This window comes from Zonotrichia leucophrys, chromosome 3 (assembly GCF_028769735.1).
Source record: "Zonotrichia leucophrys gambelii isolate GWCS_2022_RI chromosome 3, RI_Zleu_2.0, whole genome shotgun sequence".
In the NCBI taxonomy this organism is placed as follows: domain Eukaryota; kingdom Metazoa; phylum Chordata; class Aves; order Passeriformes; family Passerellidae; genus Zonotrichia; species Zonotrichia leucophrys.
Genome location: NC_088172.1, coordinates 38,373,054 through 38,397,459, shown reverse-complemented (window position 1 = coordinate 38,397,459; position 24,406 = coordinate 38,373,054). Strand labels below are relative to the sequence as shown.

The following is a 24,406-nucleotide window of genomic DNA, read 5'->3' as shown; positions in this document are numbered from 1 at the left end:
ATATAGTGGGAAAACTACAACTTGTGGCACAGTTACATGTGAGAAAAAGGATTCTGAACCACAGATGCTGAAAAAATCAAACACACTACCAAAAATTCAGAAGAAAAAGAAGGGAAATAAACAGAAGAGAACCCCTATGAAAAAAAAAAAAAAAAAAAAAAAAGAGTACCTGACCTGTCAGGGAATACAAAATTAACAGACCTATTTTAGGGCCACATCTGAATGTCTCTGGAAATGAGAGGTGGCTATTGCAATGACTGAAAACCACACTGGGCTTTAGTGCTGGCAGCACAACTCACCTAGAATGGGGAAATGCAAATGGAGCCTCAGAGATGGTTCATACCATGCTGTTGGCTGTCCTACCTTGACTACACTATCTCTCTATGCTACAAAGATGAATGTATTTTAAAAAAAGGAATAGAAATGTTCTAGTCAAACCTTGTGTCAGGCAAAGAGCATGTCTTTCTGGAGAAGCAATACATAAGTTATTATGTAACTAAACACTATTTCATATATTATGCTAAACATTGTTTTTCATGCCTTTTCTCAGCACTCTCTTGCTTGGTTCCAGCGGACAGATCAGCAGCTGCAATGTTTTTTTTGTAGCAGGTAGATTTAAGAACTCCAGAGGGGACTGCTGATTATCAATATTTGCAAGGGTTGTAATTTCAATGTATGATGTTTTATGATTAATATTTTGTAACTTTGCGCACTAGTTTCACATTACTTCTGAATCACCGCCAAAAGTGACAACTTTAATTAGGTTTTTAAATATATACAAGACTGAGGGAGGTATCTGGAAGCCAAGCACATTGTATTTCTCCCTATCAGCCTCTAGGCAATCACTTGGATTGAATCTACACCAGCAAATGGAACACTCCTATGTACATACTTCAGTTTTACCCTCAGTGAACTGGACTTGTTCATGTAATTACTGATAGGGTGAAACCACTATGGAGAATGAAATGATCTCCTGAGTGAAGCTGGTATTTCGTCTGACTGTAAAACACGATTATTTGACAGGACACATGCTTTGGAGTTTATACAAGTGAAGCCTATGAAAGCCAAGAGAACCTTCCTGGATGATGCAGAAAAATCTCAAAGTCAGTAACAAAACAAAGAGCTGCCACAAGTGTCACCCCAGAATTATACACAGCTCTTTTGCTTCTTCCTCCTGGCAGCTGTGTGAACAGGAAAGGTCCTGTTCCAGGACCACAGATGAGTCCCTCTGGAAAATGAGAGGAAGACAACAAAAAGTCAGTGGATTTTGCAAGTGGACACGGGACTCACAAGGAGATGAAACTACCAATGGAAATTGTGGAAAAGAACTGCTCCTGCAGTCACAGCACAAAGCTTAAGCTGTTGGACTGGCATCAAAATCCATTGGCACAGAATTGGCACAGAAATGACCAAATCAGTCCTAATTTGATATCTGTGCTTCCTGATTCCACAGGAAAAGAACCCAAAGTCATTATTTTCCAGGTGTATATTTTGGGATAGTATTGCAATGTAACCTTTAAACACACTGAAACAACCTAAACATATTGTGGAGGAAAAATCAACATATTTCTCAAATATTTCTTTTGTCCATATGGTTTAAAGAGTGAAGAAGAACACCATGTTACTCTTCAGAGCCAACACAGCCCACTCTTTTCATGTTTATTCTTATTTTATACACTTTTTCTTCTGCTTCTGAAAGGGAAAATATCTCAAATCTATTGAGAACTTCTAACACTCTTGAGAACTGAACCTTATTATCACAAGAATGGGATAAAGTAGGTGGATGCAGAGGCAGCACCTTGGGAGTCCTTTATCCAGCTGAATTTGTTAGATGGTTGACTGAGTGGATTTCTATTTTAAATAATCATTTATCTGCATTAGGCAGCAGGTTCACTCAGACTGTTGAGTTTACTCAGGGTTAAGCTGGGAGTCTTGCTTTGTGCGTTGGACTCTTTTTTTTCTTTAAACAATCCTATTGAAAATTGACATTGGCACTTGGAAGCATTCTGAGCAGCTGCTAAGAGTACACTGATGGTAGATCACACAAGCCATCACTGAGGTGTCCTTCAGCTCTCAGAACTGTAAAGCAATCTCCTTTAATCCTCTTCTTTGAGGAGTGTCTGAATTGCTGAGGGCTGAACACATTTTCTCCTGGAGCTGCAGAATCATTACTATCCCTAAATTTTGCAACAACATCACTGGTTGCTGAAAAGGGAGTTTCACCTTCTGAGTTATCTGTGGGTAAGTGGTGCACTTTCAAGGGTAACTTTTATGCATTACCAGTATCTATCAACAACAAAAGTAAGGTCTGTGATAGTCTAGAAACCATTCCTTGCAACAGTTTAAGTGCAGTAAGGAAAGTGTGTGCTTGTCTCACTAAGACATGAACTCCAGCTCTACTTTTTTTCAAAGCAAGCATTCATTCCTTCTAATTATTTTCATACTGGGCAAAAGAATTCAGTATATTTTATTTTTCCAGAGGAAAAAAACATTGACAATTGCAACGAAATATTATCTAAAGTGACAATTCATTCTTGCATCTCCTAAAGTACAACTATTGGGCTCAAAACAATTAACAAAAGAGAATGGACACTAAAATGCTTTGGTAACTCAAGGTACCATGTTCTCATTGACAAGTCCTTCCCTGAGACACACAAACTTGTATCACAAGAAACCTTTTCTCCCTTTACCCATTGCATCTTTTCTTGTATTGAGTTACTGACAGAGGTGCAACTCACTGCATAAAATATTCAAAGATATGCAAACATGTTTGCAGTGAGCAGCCACAAATCTACAGTAGCTGCCTGAAAGGCAATTTACTGTGAACACAAACATGTTCTCTACATCTATTACATGCAGTTGGCTGCATCCCTAAAGCAGTTATTCTGCTATTCCAGAAAATTCTGAAACACGGTCTGTACAAGCCTGTGGAACAAAATGTTCTGTCAAGAATGCTGCTTGAGTCTTCAAGGCAAAGGGCCACAAAGTGTTGGGAATTTTAGCTTGCAATTACAAATAGCAGGCTTCCTCCCTTCCTTTTTATTTTAACTTGAAAAATGTTTTGCTCACAAGCCCAAAAGAACCTATTTAGACATTTGCTGCCTCTTTACCTCTTACCCAGCACAGGACATGATGTTCAGTCTTGCCTAAACCAACTTCTGCTTCCTCTTGCATGATCTCCCCAGCTGATCCAGTCACTTTCCCTGGAAGCTCCAGGCTTGAACCTGAAAGCATCTCACAGGAGCACAAACACAGGGATGGGAAGGGTGTGCTTCAAACAGATAATGCATGTCATACAGAAAAATGACAGGAGAGTTTGGCACTCTCCAGGTGTCCAAACCCAGTGATGTGAAGAGCATTCCCTCATTTGCTGATGCAGTCATTATGGGGTTCTCCTCAGACTTGTACTAGAAACCTGTGATAATTAGTCACAAGCCATCCTCACCCTGCAGCATGTGGCACAGATTCTGTAGCTACCAGCACCAGTGACATTCATTTTGACACATATTAGGGTTACAAAGTTTATTGGTGTTGGTGCAAATTTTGATTTTGACATAAGTCACATATTTTTCACTTTTGCTTAAGAAAGCAGAAAATTGCAAGCAGTCATTCTAGCACTTTGCTAAAAACCTCAAGAAATATCAGAAAATATTCTGCTATAAAAGAAGACTGTTTTCTGTCAGGCAAGAAAGAGGAAGAAAACTTCTCTTCTGCTCTTGTGTACAATTCACTTCAGTTTTATTAGCAAACATAACAATGTAAGAAATTAATATAAAAAAGTTAAAGATGCCATATTTTCTTTGCCACAAATTGCTACATACTCTAGTGACTCTGAGTGCTCTGATTATTCACTTAGTGTCTTAGGACACACTTTCAGCTAAAAAGATATTAAATAACCTTTTAAATCAGATATTAACCCACCTTTCTCCCTAAAGCACAATACAATAAATGGATAACAGTAAAGAACAATAAATAGAAAAGTTAATAACAAATTCATTACTGCAAAAGAACAAAACTAGATTTCCTTTCTAAATTTATTTTTGTGACTTATCAGTCCAGTGGATTTGGCAGGAGAATCCAGCTTGGATTTACATGTATCTGTTTCGAACGTACTCTCTGTAAATGAGGAGGTCATCTCTTCCCAGGGGTTGGAAGTTTCCTCTTCCAACCTCAATGTGTGCATGGAAAATCTCCATTGATTTCTTATCAGTTCTTGGAGGCTGGACTTCATAAATACTGTCTTGAGAAAAGGAGGAGATGGGTTTTCTGGAAAAAAACAAACATGCGGAATATTTGGAGCTTTAGGTAAAAATTTTCCACAGAGAGAGAGGAGTATTTGTTTTCCTTGAAATTCACAGAAGAGTGAATGAGAGGGCAAGTTCCCAATAGATAATTCATTTACCTAGATTTTTATCACTACTGCAGACCTGGTAAGACCCAGCTTTCCAAGTAGGGTAATTAGGTAAGTTGTCATTAATCCCATTACAGAATACCTTCTCACTTCCCTTTGCCCTGCCCTCATTTCTTCATCCTTCCTCAGATCTGCTACGGTCAGTAAGTACCCCAGCTAAAGTAGATCTGTGCCATGCATGACAGCAGATAAAAGAAAGACTTCATTGAGCTTCCACTTAGTAGCAATTATAACAAGTGATTATACTCTGAGCCAACACAGAGTAAGGATTAATTAGGTAAGAAATTTCTATCTAATTATCAGGAAGCAGACAATTTATTATAAGCAACAGCACTCAGATATTTTATGAAAATATTTTTTAAATCTTCTTCATCCAACAAATAACATATTTGAATTCTAATAGACACATCTTTTTGGGCTCAAAGCTCCTCAGGGAAGAAAGTAAAGTGGCAACTTACTGTCAAAGCTCACTATTTCATAAAGCAAACATCAACCAGCCCAAATGCAATGAACATTCAGATATTAGCATCATTGCCATATTCTACAGAAGCCACAGTCATGACTCACTACCTGCGTGCTTTTTCAGGAGACAAGAAAGTTATTTTTATGCATAGAATCTCTTCTTTTGAAGGTGAAAAAACAAGTAAGAACTAGAACACTTAAGCAAAGGGAAAGCCCTTCTATAAATAAAATGCCCTAATAAACTCCTACTTGCATTATGGGCACAAACTAATATTTGACACTGTTTCTAAATGAGGATCTCCCTTAAAACTGTCAAAAAACTCTTTCTCCCTCATTTTTCATTTTTATTTTAGTAAAATATATTGTATTTTGGATGTTTCATCATGTGACAGTTCATTAGTTTTAAACAATTACTGCAGTGTGTCATGTAGGACATACTGTGCCTATATTCCAGTACAACTGGAATACGATATATAAAGCAAAAAGGCTTCCAGATTAAAGTAATCCTTTTCAATTTTATATTTCAACTTTGCATAGCCATACATTTATTTGATTACTCTGTGATTGCAATGATAGAATTACTTATACAAGTATACTATTGAACTTGAGACAATAAAATCACTGGTCCCCCATAGAGTTTGGCTGCATACTCTAAAACATAATTTTTTTTTCTCAACAATGTGATAGTTTCTTCTCATTATCACTTCTAATTTATTTAAAGTGGGTGTTTTCAGAACTGGTAAAAACATCTCAGCCTAGATGCTTTAAAAGTAGATTGTTTTTCAAGGCATCCATAGTTTCTGCAGCACTTAACCAGTGTAAAGCATCCAAGCTGAGACTGTAGCAATGGCATTTGACACTAGCACACTGTACTAACTTATCAATGTCACTATCTAACAACAAAGGTGTCACTTAATAAATATAACTGGTCTGTCCACTAGCAAATGGGCAATTAAGTAAAAAGCAAAACAGAGACATTACGCTAAATTGATGCCTTCTCTATTTATTGATTAGCTTCTAAAGATATGACATTTCTGAAGCACTAATGACTCAAAAATTCTTTCCTTAGGTACAATGGAAGCTGGGCAGCAAAGTGCATTTAATTTTGAGCATTTAATAACCAAATCTCAATTTTCCTCCTACTTGCATCAATATGATAAAAATATATTGAAAGAACCACATGTTCATGAGTGCCAACTTTGATTAATAATCCTGTATTAAGCTGTAACTATTTGTAGAGTGCTTGTATTATCCAGTCATTTAATTAAAAGTTATTTCTCTAACATATTCATGTAAAAATCTATTTTACTTAATAAGTTTAATATCTTACAGTAGTCATGAAGGAGAGCACGTTATTTATGACTTGGCTATCAGGTTTCCCTAGAGACCTGTAGCTTTATGGCCTCCCAGTGAAAATTCTGTAGACAGAAACATAAGCTTTATGTCATGAAGGACAGCACCCTTGACACGCAATTTTCAATTATTTTCATCCCACTTATGAGCAGGCTTCCTGGTGTTATGGTTTCACCAAGAGTATCATTGTGCCTACAGTAAAAGATACAGTTAAAACCTTCAGTTATAATGAGGAAGTTCCATACTTCCAAGGAAAAGTTCATGGTGATGTAGATTAGCTCTCAGACATATAGCAGTCACCAGAAAGCCACTGCATTTGTTTCAACATTAATTAGTTCTCCTCAAGTCTCTGTACACCTAAAAAGTAAACAAAATCTACTTTTTCACCTTGTTTGAATCCTAAGCAAACATCCATGAAGATGATCAGAGGGCTAGAGTACCTCTCCTACAAAGACACCTGACAGAGTCGGGGCTGTTCAGCACAGAGATGAGGAGGCTCCAGGGAGACCTTGTCTCACCCTCCAGCGCCTAAAGGGGGCTGCAAGAGAGCTGTGGAGGGACTTTTTTAAAGGGCACGAAGTGATGGGCCAAGGGGGAATGGCTTTGAACTGAAAGAGGACAGGTTTAACATAGGCAGTAGGAGGAAATCCTTCACTGTGAGGGCAGGGAGGCACTGGAACAGGTCACCCAGGGAAGTTGTGCTTGCCCCATCCTTGGCAGAGTTCAAGGCCAGGCTGGAATGCGTCTCTGAGCAACCTGGTCTAGAGGGAAGTGTCCCTGCCCATGGCAGGGGGTTGGAGAACTGGATGGTCTTTAAGAATCCTTCTAACCCAAAGCACTCTATGACCTGACCTGAAGCACAGCTTGGACCCTGATGTATGCACCAGCCACTCCTGGTGGGAGGATGTTTAAGCATGCCCACACTCTTCTTCTGTGCTGCAGGGAATCAAAACACTCAATTCCCTTTTCAGGAGGGAATAAAGTTTCTTATACTACTAGATAAATGTATGAAGTACCTTTAAAAAGGTTTTGAGAGTGTATTTTTACAACAGTATTATTTATATCATACCAGAATGAATAGTAGGGAATTAGGAACAGGTGCAGTGTGTCAGCCAACAGTAATTACACTACAGTACTTAGAGTCTGCCTTCATACACATTATAATAGATTGTGCTAAAAGTAGTCCAGCTCTGTTTAGCTCCATTTAGCTCTAAGTAAAATTCCATCATTTTTTCTTTCATGGAATTTCTAAGAACAAAAAGAAGAACTTCAAAATTCTTCCACATCCTCCACTCAACTTCAGCATTATTTCACTGCATCACTTTGGTCCCTGTTAAAGGCCCCGTTTTTTATTTCTAGTCTGTACTTAACAGTTTCTAAATTCAAGACAGAACCTTCTCTTCAGTATTTATACAATTCATATTTGAATTCAGAAATATCACTGCATCGACATTATAAAAATAAGAAGTAATTCTTCTTTTGTAATGGCTTCATGTATTTAATTAAAATGGTCAAGTGTTTAAAATTGTGAAATGTTGGGTTATTAAAAAAGATTTTCTTGAGAAGTGTGGAAAAGACAACTAACCTAAACTTAGATTTTATCTCACTGCTGATATGAACCCAAAGTTTTAGACTGAGTACCTAATTTTACTATGAAAAGAAATAGGGTTTGATTGCATTTGTATCATATATGAAGCAACCACTTGAGAATTAAATTTGTTAAAGATATTTTTTCAATTTAAAAGGCATCTAACATAAAATAATAAAAGTTAGTATAATTTTTTAATTTCTTCAAGAGCTCCTTGAGAAACAAGTGCAAGCTGTGCCTCAGCTGCTCTTACTGAGGCACAAAAAACCCCTCCCTCTCTCCCTAATCTTGAGTACACTTATGTTCGTTCTATTATATTTCTCAAAAGTTAATATTCTCCAAGGAAATTTATGATTCAGAGCAGCAATTCAAACTCAGTAAGAGAAAGCTTCCTTGTTTCAGAGTTGAACAACATGCCTTTTAAGAATGGCTACATTTGTGACTTTAACTAAAAGAACAATCTGTCACCATTCTAATAGTATTTAAACATTTTTAAAAAGTTACAGAACAAAATATAAAGAAAATTTTTAAGCAGTCTAGGGATATAGTGTAATAAAAAAGAAATCACCAACTCTAAGATATTCTATTTCCTCTCTCATCTGCACAGAGGAACATGTTTGGTAGAACTGGCAAGGAGAGAAGATCTACATGACTTCGAGAGAAGGAGTGACAGGAGGCACGGATTTGTGTGCCCTATGACTTTTACACTTCTACTATTCAGAAACACGTGGAAATTACGTTTGGGAAAAGAGAAAAATTAACATCTGACTATCCCAAAGCCACCAGAATTCTGTGTAGAGACTCTCTTTAATGTGTTCATTTTACAGCAGCTCAGCATTGGGAGAAAAATTTACATTTAAAGGGGTAAGAAAGGAATTATCTCCTACACTGTCTTACACGCTGGGAGATTTTGCAATTACAAAAAAGAAACTGCCTTCATTCATAGCAAATTATTCTTCTTCTTACAAAATATTTTCTTAATAAACATGTCCATTTAAAACATTCAGGTTTGCTCCCTCATATTGAAAAACAGTTTTACAGTTTGCCAATCTAATTTACTACTTTAATACCCATTATGCATGTTTTATTATAATAACTACAGGCTCATTTACCTACAAATGTGATATCATCCCTTTAAATGTAGGTAATACCAAGTGACTAAACACTGCTATTAGACAGTATTGTCTCATACACAGCATAACATCAGTTTCATGTCATTCTTTTTCAGCCCAACTGAGACTCACCCAGTCTCTCTCCCTGCTTAGGTATAAATGCTGTGTTTAAGGTTTCCTCACTTCACCAGCACAGAGGGGTGGACAAGAGGCAGTGCAGGAAACAAAACTGAGGCTTCTGTAAACCAAAGGATTGCAGAAAAGTTCTTGCAGTTCTAAGAAGTGGCCATGCTGTTGGACAAAGGATCATGTACCCCAGGGACAGAAGTAAATAAAATTCTGCCTTGCCTTGGTGAAACTTTAAGCTGCCTACATTACAGGAAGATGTCAATTGGGAGAGTAGTACTTGATCATCTAAATTTTAAGACCTGGTTCAATATTAGTAAGACATTTGGATAATACCATGACCCTTTTTATACACTAGTACTAAGAAGATTCAAGTGTAACTTGTTTTCTAGTGGAGTAAGCAAGAAGAAATTGCCCCCTAAATTCAGTAGATTCAGCACTATCTGTTAATTCAGGCTTGCTAAGATTTTAAACAGAAACTCCTTGATACTATAAAAACTAAAAAAGAAAACAAAAAATAAGACTCCCCAAAACAATACAAACAAAAACTAAACACCCAAACACCCCAAACCATCAAAAAACCAAAAATTCAGTTCTTCATGCTATGCATTGAAACCCTTATGCAGTAAAGATAATGGAAGTGTGACTCTGAAGCAATTTAACATCAAATTTACCTGATCACTTTTCATATCTAATGACAAAAGCAAAATCAGGCTAGATGGAAAAAGAAAAAGAATACTTACAAATTTATGACCTCATCCAAGGGGTGTTTTGAACAAAATTGCTGGCTGCCCTTGTCGTATTTATGCTGACCCTGTCCCAGCTGAACAAACCTGTGAAAAGCAGTAGATTGAAGAATAAATCAAAGAAATAAAAGAACCATTCCTCAAAAATCATGAAACAGAAGAAAATGACACTAAGAAATGAGATTTTGAGTCATACTATGTAAGTCACTGATCATGATGTACTTCTCTGGTGAGCAAGAGAGATTTTTAAAAGTTCACAGAGGGTGCATGCATGAACTCAGAACCTCCTTTGAAATAAGATTTGCTTATCAATTGGTGTCACCCAGTATGTCACGAGAAGAAACAGGCCTACCCTAAGAAAAAGACAGCCCTTTACAGTCAACTTCCTCTATCTTTCTCAAAGCAATCAGTCAGAGGAACAGCCTATGGAAAAATCAGCCAAAGACACAAAGTCTCTCAAGTTTCAGATTTAAGTGAGTCCTCTGCTGAAGTCAATCTAATTTATTCATCTGAAATGCTGTTAGTCCAGATCCCTTATTTACAACTACAACCTTTTGGGACAATTTCTTCATCTCCAAATATTTGCTGGAAGACATTGTCAATGGAAAATACTGTCTTTTTTTTTTTTTTTCTTGGCAATGAAGTGGAACAAAATCTTCTGAAAAGTAGTTTATCACTAATCTTAGTCACTCAAAATAGGAGGAAAAGTCAGACGCTTTCAAATGTAAATATATGTAGCTATCTTGCACTCAGTTTGTTCACTCTCCAACACAGCTGTGCCACTGAAAAGACAAGTAAATGTCAGTTGTGATTTACTAGTTTAATTTTCTGAGGCAGAGAGTTTTTCTTAACAGTGAGCTTCCATTTAGCTTAAGAAGTCTTACTGGTCTACTTCAGGAATATTTACTACATGTTAACAAGCAACTATTACCAGTGCAAAACCAATAGCATGAAAGAGTGTACAGAAGTCAAACAAACAACATGTTCCTAAACAACTAATTGCAGCTTTTTTTCTGTTCCATTCAGTTTCTATACTGAAACAAATGCCTCAGAGAAAAGCAACATCACTTTGACTGTTAAAGGAATAAATACTTACATTGCTAAATAAGAGAATTTTAAGTGGAAATCAAGATAATTAAGATCTTCTGCTGCAGAAGCCTGCTATTGAAACCAACTTTAAAAAAACACAGGTAAATCAATTGCATAAGTATTTTAATTAATTGCTTCAAATTATTCAATATTTTGAAAGTTACAAGACCTAAATGCACACAAGCAAGTTTCCTGAGGTCAGGAAGATACCACTCCTGATCTGGAGCATACAACCTCAATTTATTGGAGGGACTTCCTGTCCCTTCCAAATTCAACCAATCTGGGCTTCTGTGATTTCTGTTTTGATAAGAATTATCTCAGCCATCAGTGAAAACAGGCTGAATAGATCTGAATTACTTTCAATTTGCATTTACAAATAGGCTTAATACAGATCACTTGACATAAAGCAACTTAACTTGAAGTACTTTGAATGTGCGACACCCTCAACCTCATAATGAAAAAACATGTAACATGTCCAGTGATGTCAAGTGAAGTCAGGATCTCACATCCCCACTTCCCTTATTACAGTAACAGAAAAAGGCTTGATGTGAGAACTGTCATCATACTGTGAAAGAAATTGCTGCTATTCTCAAGCGATGTACATTTTGCAAAGTATAGATTTTACTGACATCCTTGATTATATAAATCAGCACACCAGACCAGAAATAGCATGCCTTGTTAGCTGAAAGAGATAAAGAATTTGTAATTTTTTCTATTTTTAAAACCTGCATTGCTCAAAGGAAATGAAATAAATGCAAGGTTTGTTTTGTTTTTTTCTTAAAAAGGATATAAATAGGGAGCTTCAAAGCCTCCAAGGGGTTTATAGTTTTACATTAGCAATAGACTGAACATTAGTCCAGCCTGAAGAAATTATAGAACTGGAAGTAGCTGCAATTCTGGATGTTAACACAGAATTGTTCATCTGCACAGAGAGACTCACAGTAGACAGCAGCTCACACTGGGCCATTTTCTGAACCACAAAAACCACCTGCTGTATCAAAAGATAGTTGTCAAATTTGCATCCATCTTCTAGGGTTAAAATAAAAAAGAAACAGAGGTAGAGGCAAAGATGAAGATAAAAAATTCAGCTATAATGAGAAACATCCTCCTTAACCCTATTCAAGTGTAGGATCTTCAAATGACTCTGCTTGTAGGAAATAGGTAGAAGTGGGAATTTTAAAGAACAAAAGAGTGCAAGAGAAATAGCTACACCTAAAGAAAAAGCAGGAGAATATAATTTTAAATATAAAGAAAATTGCTTTGAGTGGATTACGGAACTAAGTCAGGATGAAATACCATATATCACCGAATTAGATATCACAGTGAATTAAAATTTCCCTTAAAAATTGAAAAGGTTCCAAATATAACAAGGTAGCTACTGCTATTACACATTAGAGAATAAAAACAAATGCACACAAGGCCATGTCAATCCAAGTCTCACAAGTATTCATTTCAATATATACACAGTGCTTTCCTCAGATGAAGTGTAGATTTCTTATATGATATCGTGTCAAATAAAAAGACAACTTTTATTATTTTATATGCATTTTTACAGAATAAGCTATTTCATTATGACTGATTTGAATTGGAGTAATTCAACACTTGAGAAATGCAAACCCCACAGATTACAAAGCTTACAACCACGGAACCATTCTTGGTTCCACTGAGAAGTAAATTCTGTGGAATTTACTTATCAGAGGAATATGGAATTCCTATGAATTTACTTATGAATTTCAAGGGTTATATTAAGTGACAGGTATTTATTTTGAAGCATCTTTCATTTGATTTAAGCTCCAAATTTTGCTTTCAGAGACATCTGCAGAGCTTCCACTGAAATCAGAATTGACAGAGACAGATGGAAACAGTTTGATTTTGAAGAGCATATATAGGCAAACTTCTCATTTCAGTAAGTTTAATCAAAGGCAGCACTTTGACAAACTGCACTTAACTAGCTCAAATTATCCTTTACCAATTACCATTGGAAATTTATCTCACCTTTCATATATTGCAAGATCTTCTTCTGAAGGGGTATCTGAAAGATTGATTCCATACACGTCTTTTGTTGCTTGTACTACATTCTGGAACATAAGAAATATTCAGATGAAGAATACTGTAACAACATCCAAAGAAAGATTACCTTAAGAAAGAACTTCCTTACAAGCCAAAATATAATTTCAGAAGTGCAGGCAAAACCAAATAGGTTTCTCACACCCACAGCAATCACAGTTTATACATATTTTTAAAAGAAAATCATTTATTAAAAATATTAATCAACACATTTATTCAACAAGTGAAGAATTCTTGAAAGATATTATCAGCTAAAGCAACATATTAGGAGACTTAATTATATTAATAGAATATAATGGTGTAGTTATTAAATTCTGTTCTGTATTGAAACTTAATATAGAATAAAACATATTTGTTCAGAGCATGCTCCCACATTTGCTTTCACATTTCCTGCTGTCAATTCTGCATTAATTAGAAACATCAGGTTGAATAGAACTATTTTTATTTTATACATTATGCAATCATGTCAGTCAACTATAACAAGGCATCAGTGCATATGCAAGAGCTCACTAACTGTGTCTACTGATTCAGGGCTAAACTGAGGGGAGTTTTCTGACAAGACATGTGAGTCAAATATAAAGACAATTTTCTCTTAGGTCAAAATGATTCAAAGTCAAAGAACTTCAGAAAGGTATGTCCTGACCAGAAGAATAAATGCATTTTTATTAACGTCTCAAGAGATGTGAACAGAAAGGAACCAGTTTTTTGAGTTCCCCAGATAATAAGGAATGGCATGAATTAACAATGTAAATTATGACTGAAATTCAATGCATGAAAAGGTGCTAATAAATTGGAATATATTTCTTCTTATCATTACTAAAAAGTCAGAATAGCTCACCCAATTTTAAAGCCATTGAAATTAAATGTTTCAAATCACACTTTGTGTTTACATACACCTTTCATTTAAGCATCTTAAAAATCTAAAAAAGATATCTTAGGTCTGAGTGCTGAAGTGTGTTCAAAACAGAGGGGAAAACTGATGTGACATAAATTATGCAATACTAGGAATCAAGAATAACATTTGAACTTGGATTTTTGTTTAAAAAACCTATATACAATCTGATTTACTGGAGAACAGGTACTCTGTTATTCAGAGATAATGGAAAACTTTTAGATAAAATACCTTGTATAAATACAAATAAATAAATGTGCTTGTACTGGCTTAGGAAGAAGACACTATTGCACTATTGAAGGCTGAAAATCCATTATCTGAGAACACACAACCCTAGGGTAAAGACTGAATAGAATCAAAATTTGAATCGAGGCAAAAAAATAAAAAGGCAGTGTAATTGTCTGTTGCCTATCAGGCACTACATTTATGCTAAGGTCGTAAATACTCAATTTTCTTCAGAAGTGATAACATGCACAATCCTATAACCATTTAAATTAGCTGTGGCTTTAAAAAAACCAACCCTGCTGGACAACATAAATATTTTCAAAATTTCTATAGTATCCATTAGCATAACCTTTTGCTACGATACTTTCAATGGTATCCAAAATGGATATCTACAAGAAAGAATTTGAAGAACTATTACATGAACTAATAAAATAGATAATTCCATAATTTTTTATACAACTCAGTATTTTCATTAAATTAGCACCCAAGGGATTCCAACAAAATGGGAGTTATGCTAGGAAAAAAAGATTAATAGCCCACAACTGCAAATGTACATTCTTTCCACCTGACTGGGCAAATGCAATTTATTTCACTATTTTATTCACTGCCATTATCTGCAACCTTAGTAGCAGTAATAGCATAGGACCTGTGTGGTAACATTATCATGCACATTTTTGAAGTTAGTTAATTCTTTTTTTTTTTAATGCCAGACCACATAATTATGGGACAGCAATTTAAAAGTGTTCACATAAATCAGGTTGAAATTTAGACGAAATGAACATTAATTTACAGTTCATTGACCTAAGCAAGTGGCATTGTCCAAAAGGAATTGCCTTGTAATTCCAAGAGGTGGCTCTCAGGACCTCATGTTCATACTACGTGTCCTTCAGGGGGTTTGCTCCAGATAAACTCCCATGGACTGAATATTGATTAAGTAGGTAGATCAAGTACATTCCTGGAGAAAAGGAATCATTTGCATGCTCCGAGGGCACCTAATGATGTGTGCCAGAGCACAGTAACAGACAATAATCAGACATGCACTACTGCTCTGAATTAACACACTAATTCAGGTGCATTTTAAGCTAATGACCTGAATACCTTTCAAATGTCATAGGTTTCTGACAGTAGTTTTCTTTTTTTTAATGTTATTTTCCTTTGTGTTTCACTATTACATGACAAGAAGAACAGAAAAGGTTAAGAAAAAGTCGTACTAATATCGACACAAAACAATTACACTGGAGACCTTTGTCACTAAAGTTCTCAGTGCTTTACTTCTGACTGATCTATAATGCTTTTTAAAGGGAATGTGAATTTTAAGCTTTCTTACCTAACACAGCAATTTCTTACCTCTGTGATTTTTGTATTGTCTCCTGTATCAGTCACCTTTACTGGAGTTGAACGTTGAGAAACTGCACCTTCATCTTCTTTATCTGTCCCAGAATCATCTTCAGAACTGCTTGACACTGCTTCCTCACTTGGGGGTGGAGGAGCACTAGCAGCTGTTTTGCGCTGCAGCACAGTTTCTTCTCTATTATTTTTGTTCCTATTAGGAAAGGCAGCGTGTATTTATAAAATCAGCAAGATATTAGCAATGAATATTTAAAATTCCTAATCTTGGTTACAATCTTTCCAGGGAAATAAGTTTTAACTTCTGAGGCAACTTTTTTACTCATCTTTAAAATCTCTGATTGATTTGTCTTCTTCCATCTCTTCTTATTCCAGAGCACTTAAAGAAAGCCCAAAGGATTCTGTCAGCTTTTCTCCACTAATTCTCTGATTCTTTACTTAAATCCCCCCCCACAACTGAATAAATAAAACAGAATAAAAATTAATTGAGATATCACATCTTTAGTTGTGATCTTGGAAAAAGTTACACTTTCTGATTAATAACAATACCCACTCCAATATCTTCCTTAATCTTGGTTCCAAATCTTAATGGTAATGTCACTTTTTTTCCTTTATTTTCCATATCTCTCCTCTCAATTTAATTCTTTAATCAGCAACATTTCTTGATGCAGTACGTATTTCTCATTCAAGAAATTCTAGTCAATATAAAGGCCTTATTTATAAGAACCCTTCAAGATACAGCATCTCTATGTAAGCAGGCTAACACTGGATTTAACTGTACGCACTCTGAAAGTTACACATTACTTTGCCCATCAGAAACCATATCAAACTTATGTACTCTGCATCTCTCCTACTGGCCACAGAAGAGCACTCAGTAGCAACTTCCTCTCAGACACTGTCACAATCTTTCAGGGAAGGCAGTTAATGAACAGACATTAATGATGGAATGTTGCGGCGTGTTGTAATGTCCTGTTTTAGATTTCCAGGTCATCTCCCAGGTGGGGCAATACCCGTTCCCCTTCCCCCTCGCCCCTTGCTGAGTGAGTCCTGTCAATCAGGCTTAACATTCCAACAAGGCGTCGTGTGGTTGGTCAAATTCAAAGGATGCCCCTCAGGCCCAGAGGTCATTGGCCTGTCTAGGTGTCCCTCGCCTCTTGAGACCCCGCCCCCCCCCCTGGTTGGTGGCTCACCTGTCCCCTCCCCTCTCCTCCCCCTGAGCTTAAAAGGTGAGTCCAGCCATGTGCTCGCCATTCTGTTGGAGGTCTTCCCAAGATTCAGACATCTGTAACCATGGAATAAACCTCTGGATATTAAACCCTCCAGCAGAATCCCTCCTTTTTCCTCTTCACCTTTGCCTGAAGCCTCTTCCTAAGGTAAACGGAGTCCCTAACAAGCCTGGACTTGTTTAGTGCCCAGCTGCAACCACCAGCAAGCTAAAGGTGTCTCTGGGGTGATACACCACAGAAGCCGCCTCTGGCTCAGCAGCAAGGGTCAGACTGGCCCAGGCACAATCTAACTGGTAATATTGGGATTCATATTCCAATATCTGGCATCCCTGGGTGGGCACGCCATGTGCTCCGGGTTTTAGAGGAGGGGGACACAGGGGGATGGGAAAGGTTCCACACAGCCTGGCCAGGGCCTTGTGAACAGGACAACCCAAGCATTTTAGCAAACTCTGGGAGTCGACTTCCCAATGAGTGTGCTCTCTTTAAAATACCAAGTTTTGGGGAAAGAGGTTTAGGGATTTTAGAGCTAGGAGAGGGAGAAACAGGGAGAGCAGAGGTACATGGCTTGGCATTTGACTTTTTCTCCATTTCCCTTTGTTTGAGCAAGGCTGTTCGTATTTGTAAACGCCAAAACACAAATTTAGCTGAGGGTGCCTTGCCAGTTTGTCCTAAGGTAATCAATTCATTCCCAACTTTATCCCAGAATTGAATATTGTGGATTTCTTCAGGGGACATTTTTGGGAAGTGAAGAAAAAGCCATCTTATAAACTGTTTCAATTTTCCTTTTCAGAACTTCACAATGGAATAGACAGTTTATAGACAAATCCGTGGAAATAGGGAAGGAACATCTCTTCCTTCCTGCAGTGACTGTCCCATGTATCACTGACAGACAGTGTGTCTCATTCTAAAGGAAGACAGCAGCATATTAAAGGCTGGGAAAAGAGCTCATAGATTGATGCAAATGCTATTTGGAGATGCAGGTCTAGTGCTCTCATCAGCATCACTTGAGCCCTAGTGGGGCACACTATGACAGTTACAGAGGCTGCCTCTTGAAGTGAAACTCACACAGCAGTTTATCCCTGTACTAAATTAGCTACACTTCATATGCTCAAGGAACAAGTATAAACAAGTAGGAGAGTCCTTCAAAGGTTCTGATCTGAGAGCATACCCCACCCCCAAAGACATTATTGTATCAGAAAGAATCTTAGAGCTGGAACAAATGCCTTGGGAAAAATAACACCATGGGGCATTTGATTTCTGACTCAGCAGAACCTGACATTTCCTTGGACTGAAATGTACAGAAAGTTATAAAGACATAAGCATTCTTTTTAGGGAAAATAAAGGGTTTTTTCCCTACTTTTCTAGATGAGGTGAAGGTCACAAGAAAAGCAGTCCTTTCTGAAAGCTGAGGAATGGAGCAAGTAGCCAAACTGGTAAGAGTGTTATCCTCACCCCACTCCCAACACGTACCCAGCCAAGATCTGTCTCCTTGGGACCTGAATGCCTACAGACAAAAAGAGATGACCAAATTTCCTTCAGAAATGTCTTAGATCAAAAGATGATGACAAATGAGCAAGGCAAAGGTACTGCCTTTTGCAAGGCTAAATATGGGTGAGGTGCAAGAGTGAAGCCATGTTTTACCCTACAACACAGTCAGGGAAGGGGAAGCCTTATAAGTGATACACAGAGAGTCGTGGAATGTGGCTTTGATGGAGCTGATTCTCTGTCCCACATCAACCCCTAAAAATCACAGCAAAGAGCTTGAATAGAAGTGGCTGAGAATATTATATCATGGTCAACTACTTAATGGAGTACCTGGAGACAAATTAGTCCAAAATCTGATATTTTATCAAATCGGAAGTATAAAGCTTATCCTCAAAATACTCATAAACTCAAATTCTTAGCAGAGACAAACTGTGTAACACTGAACATTCTTCCTGTTTATTCCCAGGGAATCAGTAGCACAAAATGAGGTTCTACTGGTGATAAGCATAGTCTACTCTCAACATTTATTTACAATGAGACTCTCAGGACAAGAGCACACGAGAGTCCAATGTTCTAGTGTTTAACAAAACAGCAAGTTTTCAGAGGAACTTATAATGCTGTGACAGCACAGGAACTACTGACAAAAGGTTTCCTTAATATGAGCTACCAAAGAGAGAATTAATTCAGGAAAATTCTGCACAGCCCTTGTGGGACACAGCAGTGGAACAAAGAGAGTAACAGAGCAGGTCCAGGATGCAAAAGCAGCTAAATGAAGCATTCATTTGTCCCTGCAAATGTTGCTGGATTGTTTTATATAATTTTATCCATAAATATTTTAATAACATATTTTATCAAAGACTATGCTGAAAGTGGCATTTATTGCTGTTTCAGAATATGCACTATTTATGAAAAATTAATCATTTTTTTAAAGACAACAAGAAAATATGCACCGCTCTCAACTCCAATAGAGAACAGAGTTGACACTACGATGAAGAGATGATCAAATTTTAATAACTTCTGTATATTATTGATAAAATCTTCTCATGAATTTCACTTTGAGGAATCAGAGAAAACAGAAAATATTAAACAAGTCGAATTAAGAATTCCTAGTGTCAAATAAAAATCTCAAATTAGATGTGATTTTCAAAGTGTACAATTCTGCAGTATAACATCAATGAATTTTTTATTTCCCATGTAACATTGAATATTCTTCACAGACTCACACATAAGTGTTTATATATTTTCATTACAATTTCACTACTATTAAACCAGAACAAAATTTCTCATTTCAGACTTACCCCAACACAGATTTTCCAGTTTCATCAGGTTTACGAACAGTGAATGGACTTGGATCAATGCCCACATTCTTAGGCATAAAATCTCTGCCAAAATAGAAGAAGTGTTTATGAACAAAGTGCAACACATAAATTTTTTTAATTTTCTGGAAGAGCCACCTCTAACATCTACCTGGGAACTAAAGAAAAAGAATCATCATAAAGAGATATCAAGTTCTAACTTTATAATTTCAAGTTGATGTACATATAACCTAGGTATTTAAAAAGCTTTCAGTTGCATTATTTAGTTCTATAAAACATCTGCAAGTATCACCACTTGCCAAAGATGCTACAGCATCGTGCTCCATTCCTGTGCTGAAGAGGCCTGATAACTCAGGGCTACATAGATTGCTTTCAAAATGCTGCCAACACACAAACTGGGTCAAACAGCTACATGAAAAATAATCTGCCTGGAAATCTTTAGCCAAACCATGATTCAGGTTATGCTCTGAATAGCCAGCTGACTGCTGCCAACAAAAAAAAAAAAAACCCACAATATCTGACCAGCTGTGAGAACCAGTTGAACTGAAGAAAACAACTGCAAAACAAGAGCAGAACAATGAGAAAACAATTGTTTTGAAAGTAGCTTCTGTGATCTGAATCAACAGAGAAAAGTTCATCTCTCATGCATCAACTGCCCAGATACTAGGCACTCCATAATAAAAAATAATTGGATATCTAATTGCTGTTTTTATGGATTTTTTTTAAGAGTAACATTTCCATGTAGCATTGTGATTTAGTTTCAAGAACTTTGCTAAATTTGAAATGACACGTATTTAACCTAATAAATCAAATGCATATTTAATTCACAGCACATCAACTTCCATTCAAGGATTTAGAGTCACAAACCATCCCAATATACCTTGTAGAATTGGTCATTGCCAAGCAGAAGTTCTCATCAAAACTGCTCAACTCATACGGCCTAAAGAACTCATTGTGTATATCAATTTCCTCATCATATTTGTGGAATTTCTTCACTGTCAACTTGCGTCTGTTTTCAGCACATGTCACTGAGGGGGAAAAAAATCTTTTTACTAGCAATTACTGACTCTTGCAAAAATCTAATCAAACAGTAGCCTGCTCACCTAGCCACCATCCCAGTCATATCCCCTCTGAGACAAGGAAATATGACATGAAGAAGATGCATTGCACATCTTTAGTAAATATGCATTAACAGCCACTGTAATTTGATTTCATTTCATGATGACAATTCTTAATAAAATATGCTCCACAGCACCCCAGAGAAATAAGGCTATGTTGTGTCAACTGTGACAGGAATAGGACCACCAGCACAGACTATAAATATATGCTAACAGACAAGAAAAAAAAAATTAAGTGTGCCCTGGGTCACAAACATGAAGGTCAAGTTTTAGTCACTCAGGTAGCTCTTGCAACCTGCAGTTGAAAAATCATATTTCCTTGGAGGAGGGAGGGGGTGGAGAAATATTTAAGAAACCATTATGGAAACATTCTTTTTTCCAGATTTGGGATATAAATTAAGAAACATTTGTGACTAAAACTTCTTTTTCAAGATACTCTGCAAGGCAAGGAGCAAATATAGGTCCTACCTTCATCAAAAGGAAGAGGTAAATGCTTTAGCACACCTGGAGTCCACCAGTAAGTGTAGCTGTACAGGAAAACCAGAAACACAATTAATACAGGAGATTGGATCTTGTACCCAACCTATCCATCACCCATCCATACAGTGTCACTTCAGCAAACATTGCTGAATTGGAGGGAGGATTTCAACAGGCCCCTGTCCAACTACTTTGCTCTTAAATCAAGAAATTTAAACACACAAAACTCAATACAGATATGGACAGAAGAGTGGTTTCGTTTCATTATATATATATATCATTATCATTCGTTTCATTCCCCATGATCTTCATATAATTCTACAAATACATTTCAGGTGCCTACCTCTACAGCACTGAAAATTAATTATTAATGTCTTTGTACATATCAAAAGTACTTATGTATTTCTCTTCTTCTGGTCATTGGAGGATGGGAGGAGTGAGGGGAAGGCATCCCCTCACAGATGTTATTCAGATCTCAAAATTTAGGAAAAATGTATGAAGAGGTGAAGGTCAATGATAATAAGATTGGATGACTGTCAAAGCAGCTGACTTCTATAGAAAGAAATATTTGATGTAACAGCTGTCATAAGTCTGAGAGCTGTTGGCATATCTAACAGCAAAATTCAAGCCCTGCTGGAAGCTTATTCAGGATTTCTGTAAAACAACAAAGGAAGTGAAACAACATTCATAAAACAAAGCACGTTTTAGCTTTCATTCATGTTTACGCATTTTTATTGTCTCTTCTCAAATATACTTTAATTTCTTCTCTGATTTATTCTGATAGTTTCTTCTACTTCATTACATGGAATGAAAACACAATTGTCTTCATTGATTTTTATTTCAAACACTTGTGTATTCACAATACTGTGAGGGCTGTAATCAGTATTAATGTGGTTATCTCATCTCCTACTCCTGTCAATGTAGCCATCTGCAGCAGACACAATGGCCATATTCCCATGGCCAGGGATAGGCTTGTTAGTGGGATTTAGGAGATGGTACAGGACAGGCAGGAAAACACACTTCAGTTCCAAGAACTGTGTATATCCTAGACAATAAGGAATGAGTTATGCCTGGTGGCCCTGCCTCTTCTCAAAGTACCATGCTAGTAAGCAATTTTCTCCAGTGCCTTCAGAAATGATGCAGACACACCCAGTTTTGTTGCCAGCATAAATGATAAGTAACATGGCAACACAAAGTCTCCTTTTCCATATTCCTTCCACATGAATCATTAGTTATACAGAAGTAAGATATGAACCTTATTAAATATCTTCCTCCTGATAAGGAGGCAATTACAATATAGGAAAAGCATAGACAGTCAAAGTTTCAATGACAGGAAACATCTTCCTTCTCCTGTACCCCTGATTTCATTACAAGTGTTGTTATTTCTTTTGCTGCTGTGCCCAAGGAATCTAAAAGAGCCACTACACAGGCAGGGAGAAGTTACACAAAGAACTTGTCAAAATGTTGGTAGAAACAAAAAATTACTTAGAGGAATTTTTTCACAGATTTATTTCACCTAATTATTGCAGGAAGGTGTCATTTTATTCACATAATGAAACATCTTGATTGTACATTATAACTGTTCAGAAGAAATTCTGGTTTGAATGAAAGGTAAAAAATAATTAACAAGCAAATGAAGAGTACCAATATTTCTTTTTAATATTCCACCTCATTTCAGAACAGTTTGTGTGACAAATAAGAGATGGCCTGTTTTAACAGAGTAACAGATGAAAGGGAGACAAGAACATTTGCATATTTGCTATATATCAACTGAATTAATTTTAGACATACAATAATGTTCAGAATGAATAGTTGAGAAAATTAATATTGCATGTTTAATGTGTGCCTGAAATAGCACTTGGTTTTATGGCTCATATAAGCTACCTTTAAGAGAAGCCTCAGGAGACAGTACAAGAGGACAGAAATTCACAAAGACCCATATCATGTGCCAGCTTCTGCGACAGGTTAACAGAATAAGCAGCCAACAGGGGCTGATCACACTGGTTAAACACTTGCAGTTTTGCCCAGACAAAAATCTAAATGCAGGTATTCAGATCTGCCATTTGTACTAAAGGGCTTTACAAAATGAATAAAGATAAAACCAGCCAAAATCCTAAGAGATTGTTTAGTTGACAAGTTGAGTACTGTCTGTTTTGTTAAAATGGATTTTTTTAAAAGCACAGTATTCATAGTCTTCAAAAAATCATTTCCCTCTGTGAAGCAATTGAATTACTTTAAAATTTTATACTTTATTACTTCTGTTTATTGCCAAACAACTACAGTGGAATGCAAATGAAGAAAAATAGTCTTAAAACAGGGTAGACATAAGCTGAAAGGAAGGCTAAAAATCATGGATTTTTTGGTATGGACAGCTGCAGACTAAGTGCAGTACACAGAAAAAGAAATGTTATCCTTTTCATATAAGCTCAAATTCAACCATTAATAAATCTGAAAATTTAGAATGCACCTATATGTTAATGAAACTGTAGTAACTGTACTTCAGTACAACACTGAAGCATTTCACACTGAAGGATCAAGTTTCATATGAAATTAAACGTATTTTTAAGTACCACAGGAAATTAACATACTAAACAAACCCTTTGAAACACCAACATTCAGCATTTTATGGTAATCTCTTGAAGGTGTTTTTTAAGATTTTGTATAAACTTAAAAAATAGTAAGCAAGTTTTTGACAGGTTGACCTAATTATTTGATTAGCAATGTGTGTTTTTTATAATGTATTAGAGCAATACCAAATAAAACAAAAAATAAAACAGCAAAATACCTTCGCCTGGTCTGTGACAGACTGAGGGCGTTCTTGTGATGCAAATAAAAATCAGTGGGAAGTTCCCAGAGATGTGGCTTTCCTTCTGCAGGCTTGAACACTCCCAGAAAGAGGTTGATAGAATCCTGCCTGTCTGCATCTGTAAGACAAGAGGCACACTTAACACCAGGAGCACTGCACAACTCAGGCCCATTCAGACACACATTCAGTGCTTCTCTTTGCTCCTCCTCCTATTGTTTAATGAAATTAAACAATATCCATACAACACAAGTTTCCAACAAAACATACAAATGATGAATTCTTTGGGATTTTCTTGCCAATACATAGTAAAATGATTAAATTTCATAAACACCTTTTAGTAATTTGGACTTGTTCCCTGTTGGTTTAAACCATTAATTTAGCTTGTCATATTCTAAGCTCCACCAAATTATCACTCAATACGTGTCTTACTTTTTCTCATCCTTACAGCTTAATTCGTAGTAATTATCCTCAGAGCGTTGAGGTCAACAGATGAAAACACTTTTTTATAAGACTAGATTATTTTTAGATTCATGTATTTTGAATGACAGACAAGCAGTAAT

The 24,406-nt window shown here is 36.5% G+C and overlaps 1 protein-coding gene across 1 annotated transcript in view; it reads right to left on the bottom strand.

Annotated features, from left to right (window-relative positions):
• Positions 1 to 2,635: 2,635 nt before the first annotated feature.
• FIG4 (FIG4 phosphoinositide 5-phosphatase) overlaps positions 2,636 to 24,406 on the bottom strand; it is a 52,713-nt gene continuing 30,942 nt past the window's right edge. Inside the window, exons 16-23 of the mRNA XM_064707866.1 lie at positions 23,826 to 23,964; positions 21,032 to 21,090; positions 20,326 to 20,473; positions 19,428 to 19,511; positions 15,419 to 15,614; positions 12,883 to 12,965; positions 9,796 to 9,885; positions 2,636 to 4,266 (exon numbers count right to left, since the gene is read on the bottom strand). Coding sequence (XP_064563936.1) covers positions 4,089 to 4,266; positions 9,796 to 9,885; positions 12,883 to 12,965; positions 15,419 to 15,614; positions 19,428 to 19,511; positions 20,326 to 20,473; positions 21,032 to 21,090; positions 23,826 to 23,964 — 977 coding nt within the window. The 3' untranslated portion in view covers positions 2,636 to 4,088. The remainder of the gene's footprint in view (positions 4,267 to 9,795; positions 9,886 to 12,882; positions 12,966 to 15,418; positions 15,615 to 19,427; positions 19,512 to 20,325; positions 20,474 to 21,031; positions 21,091 to 23,825; positions 23,965 to 24,406) is intronic.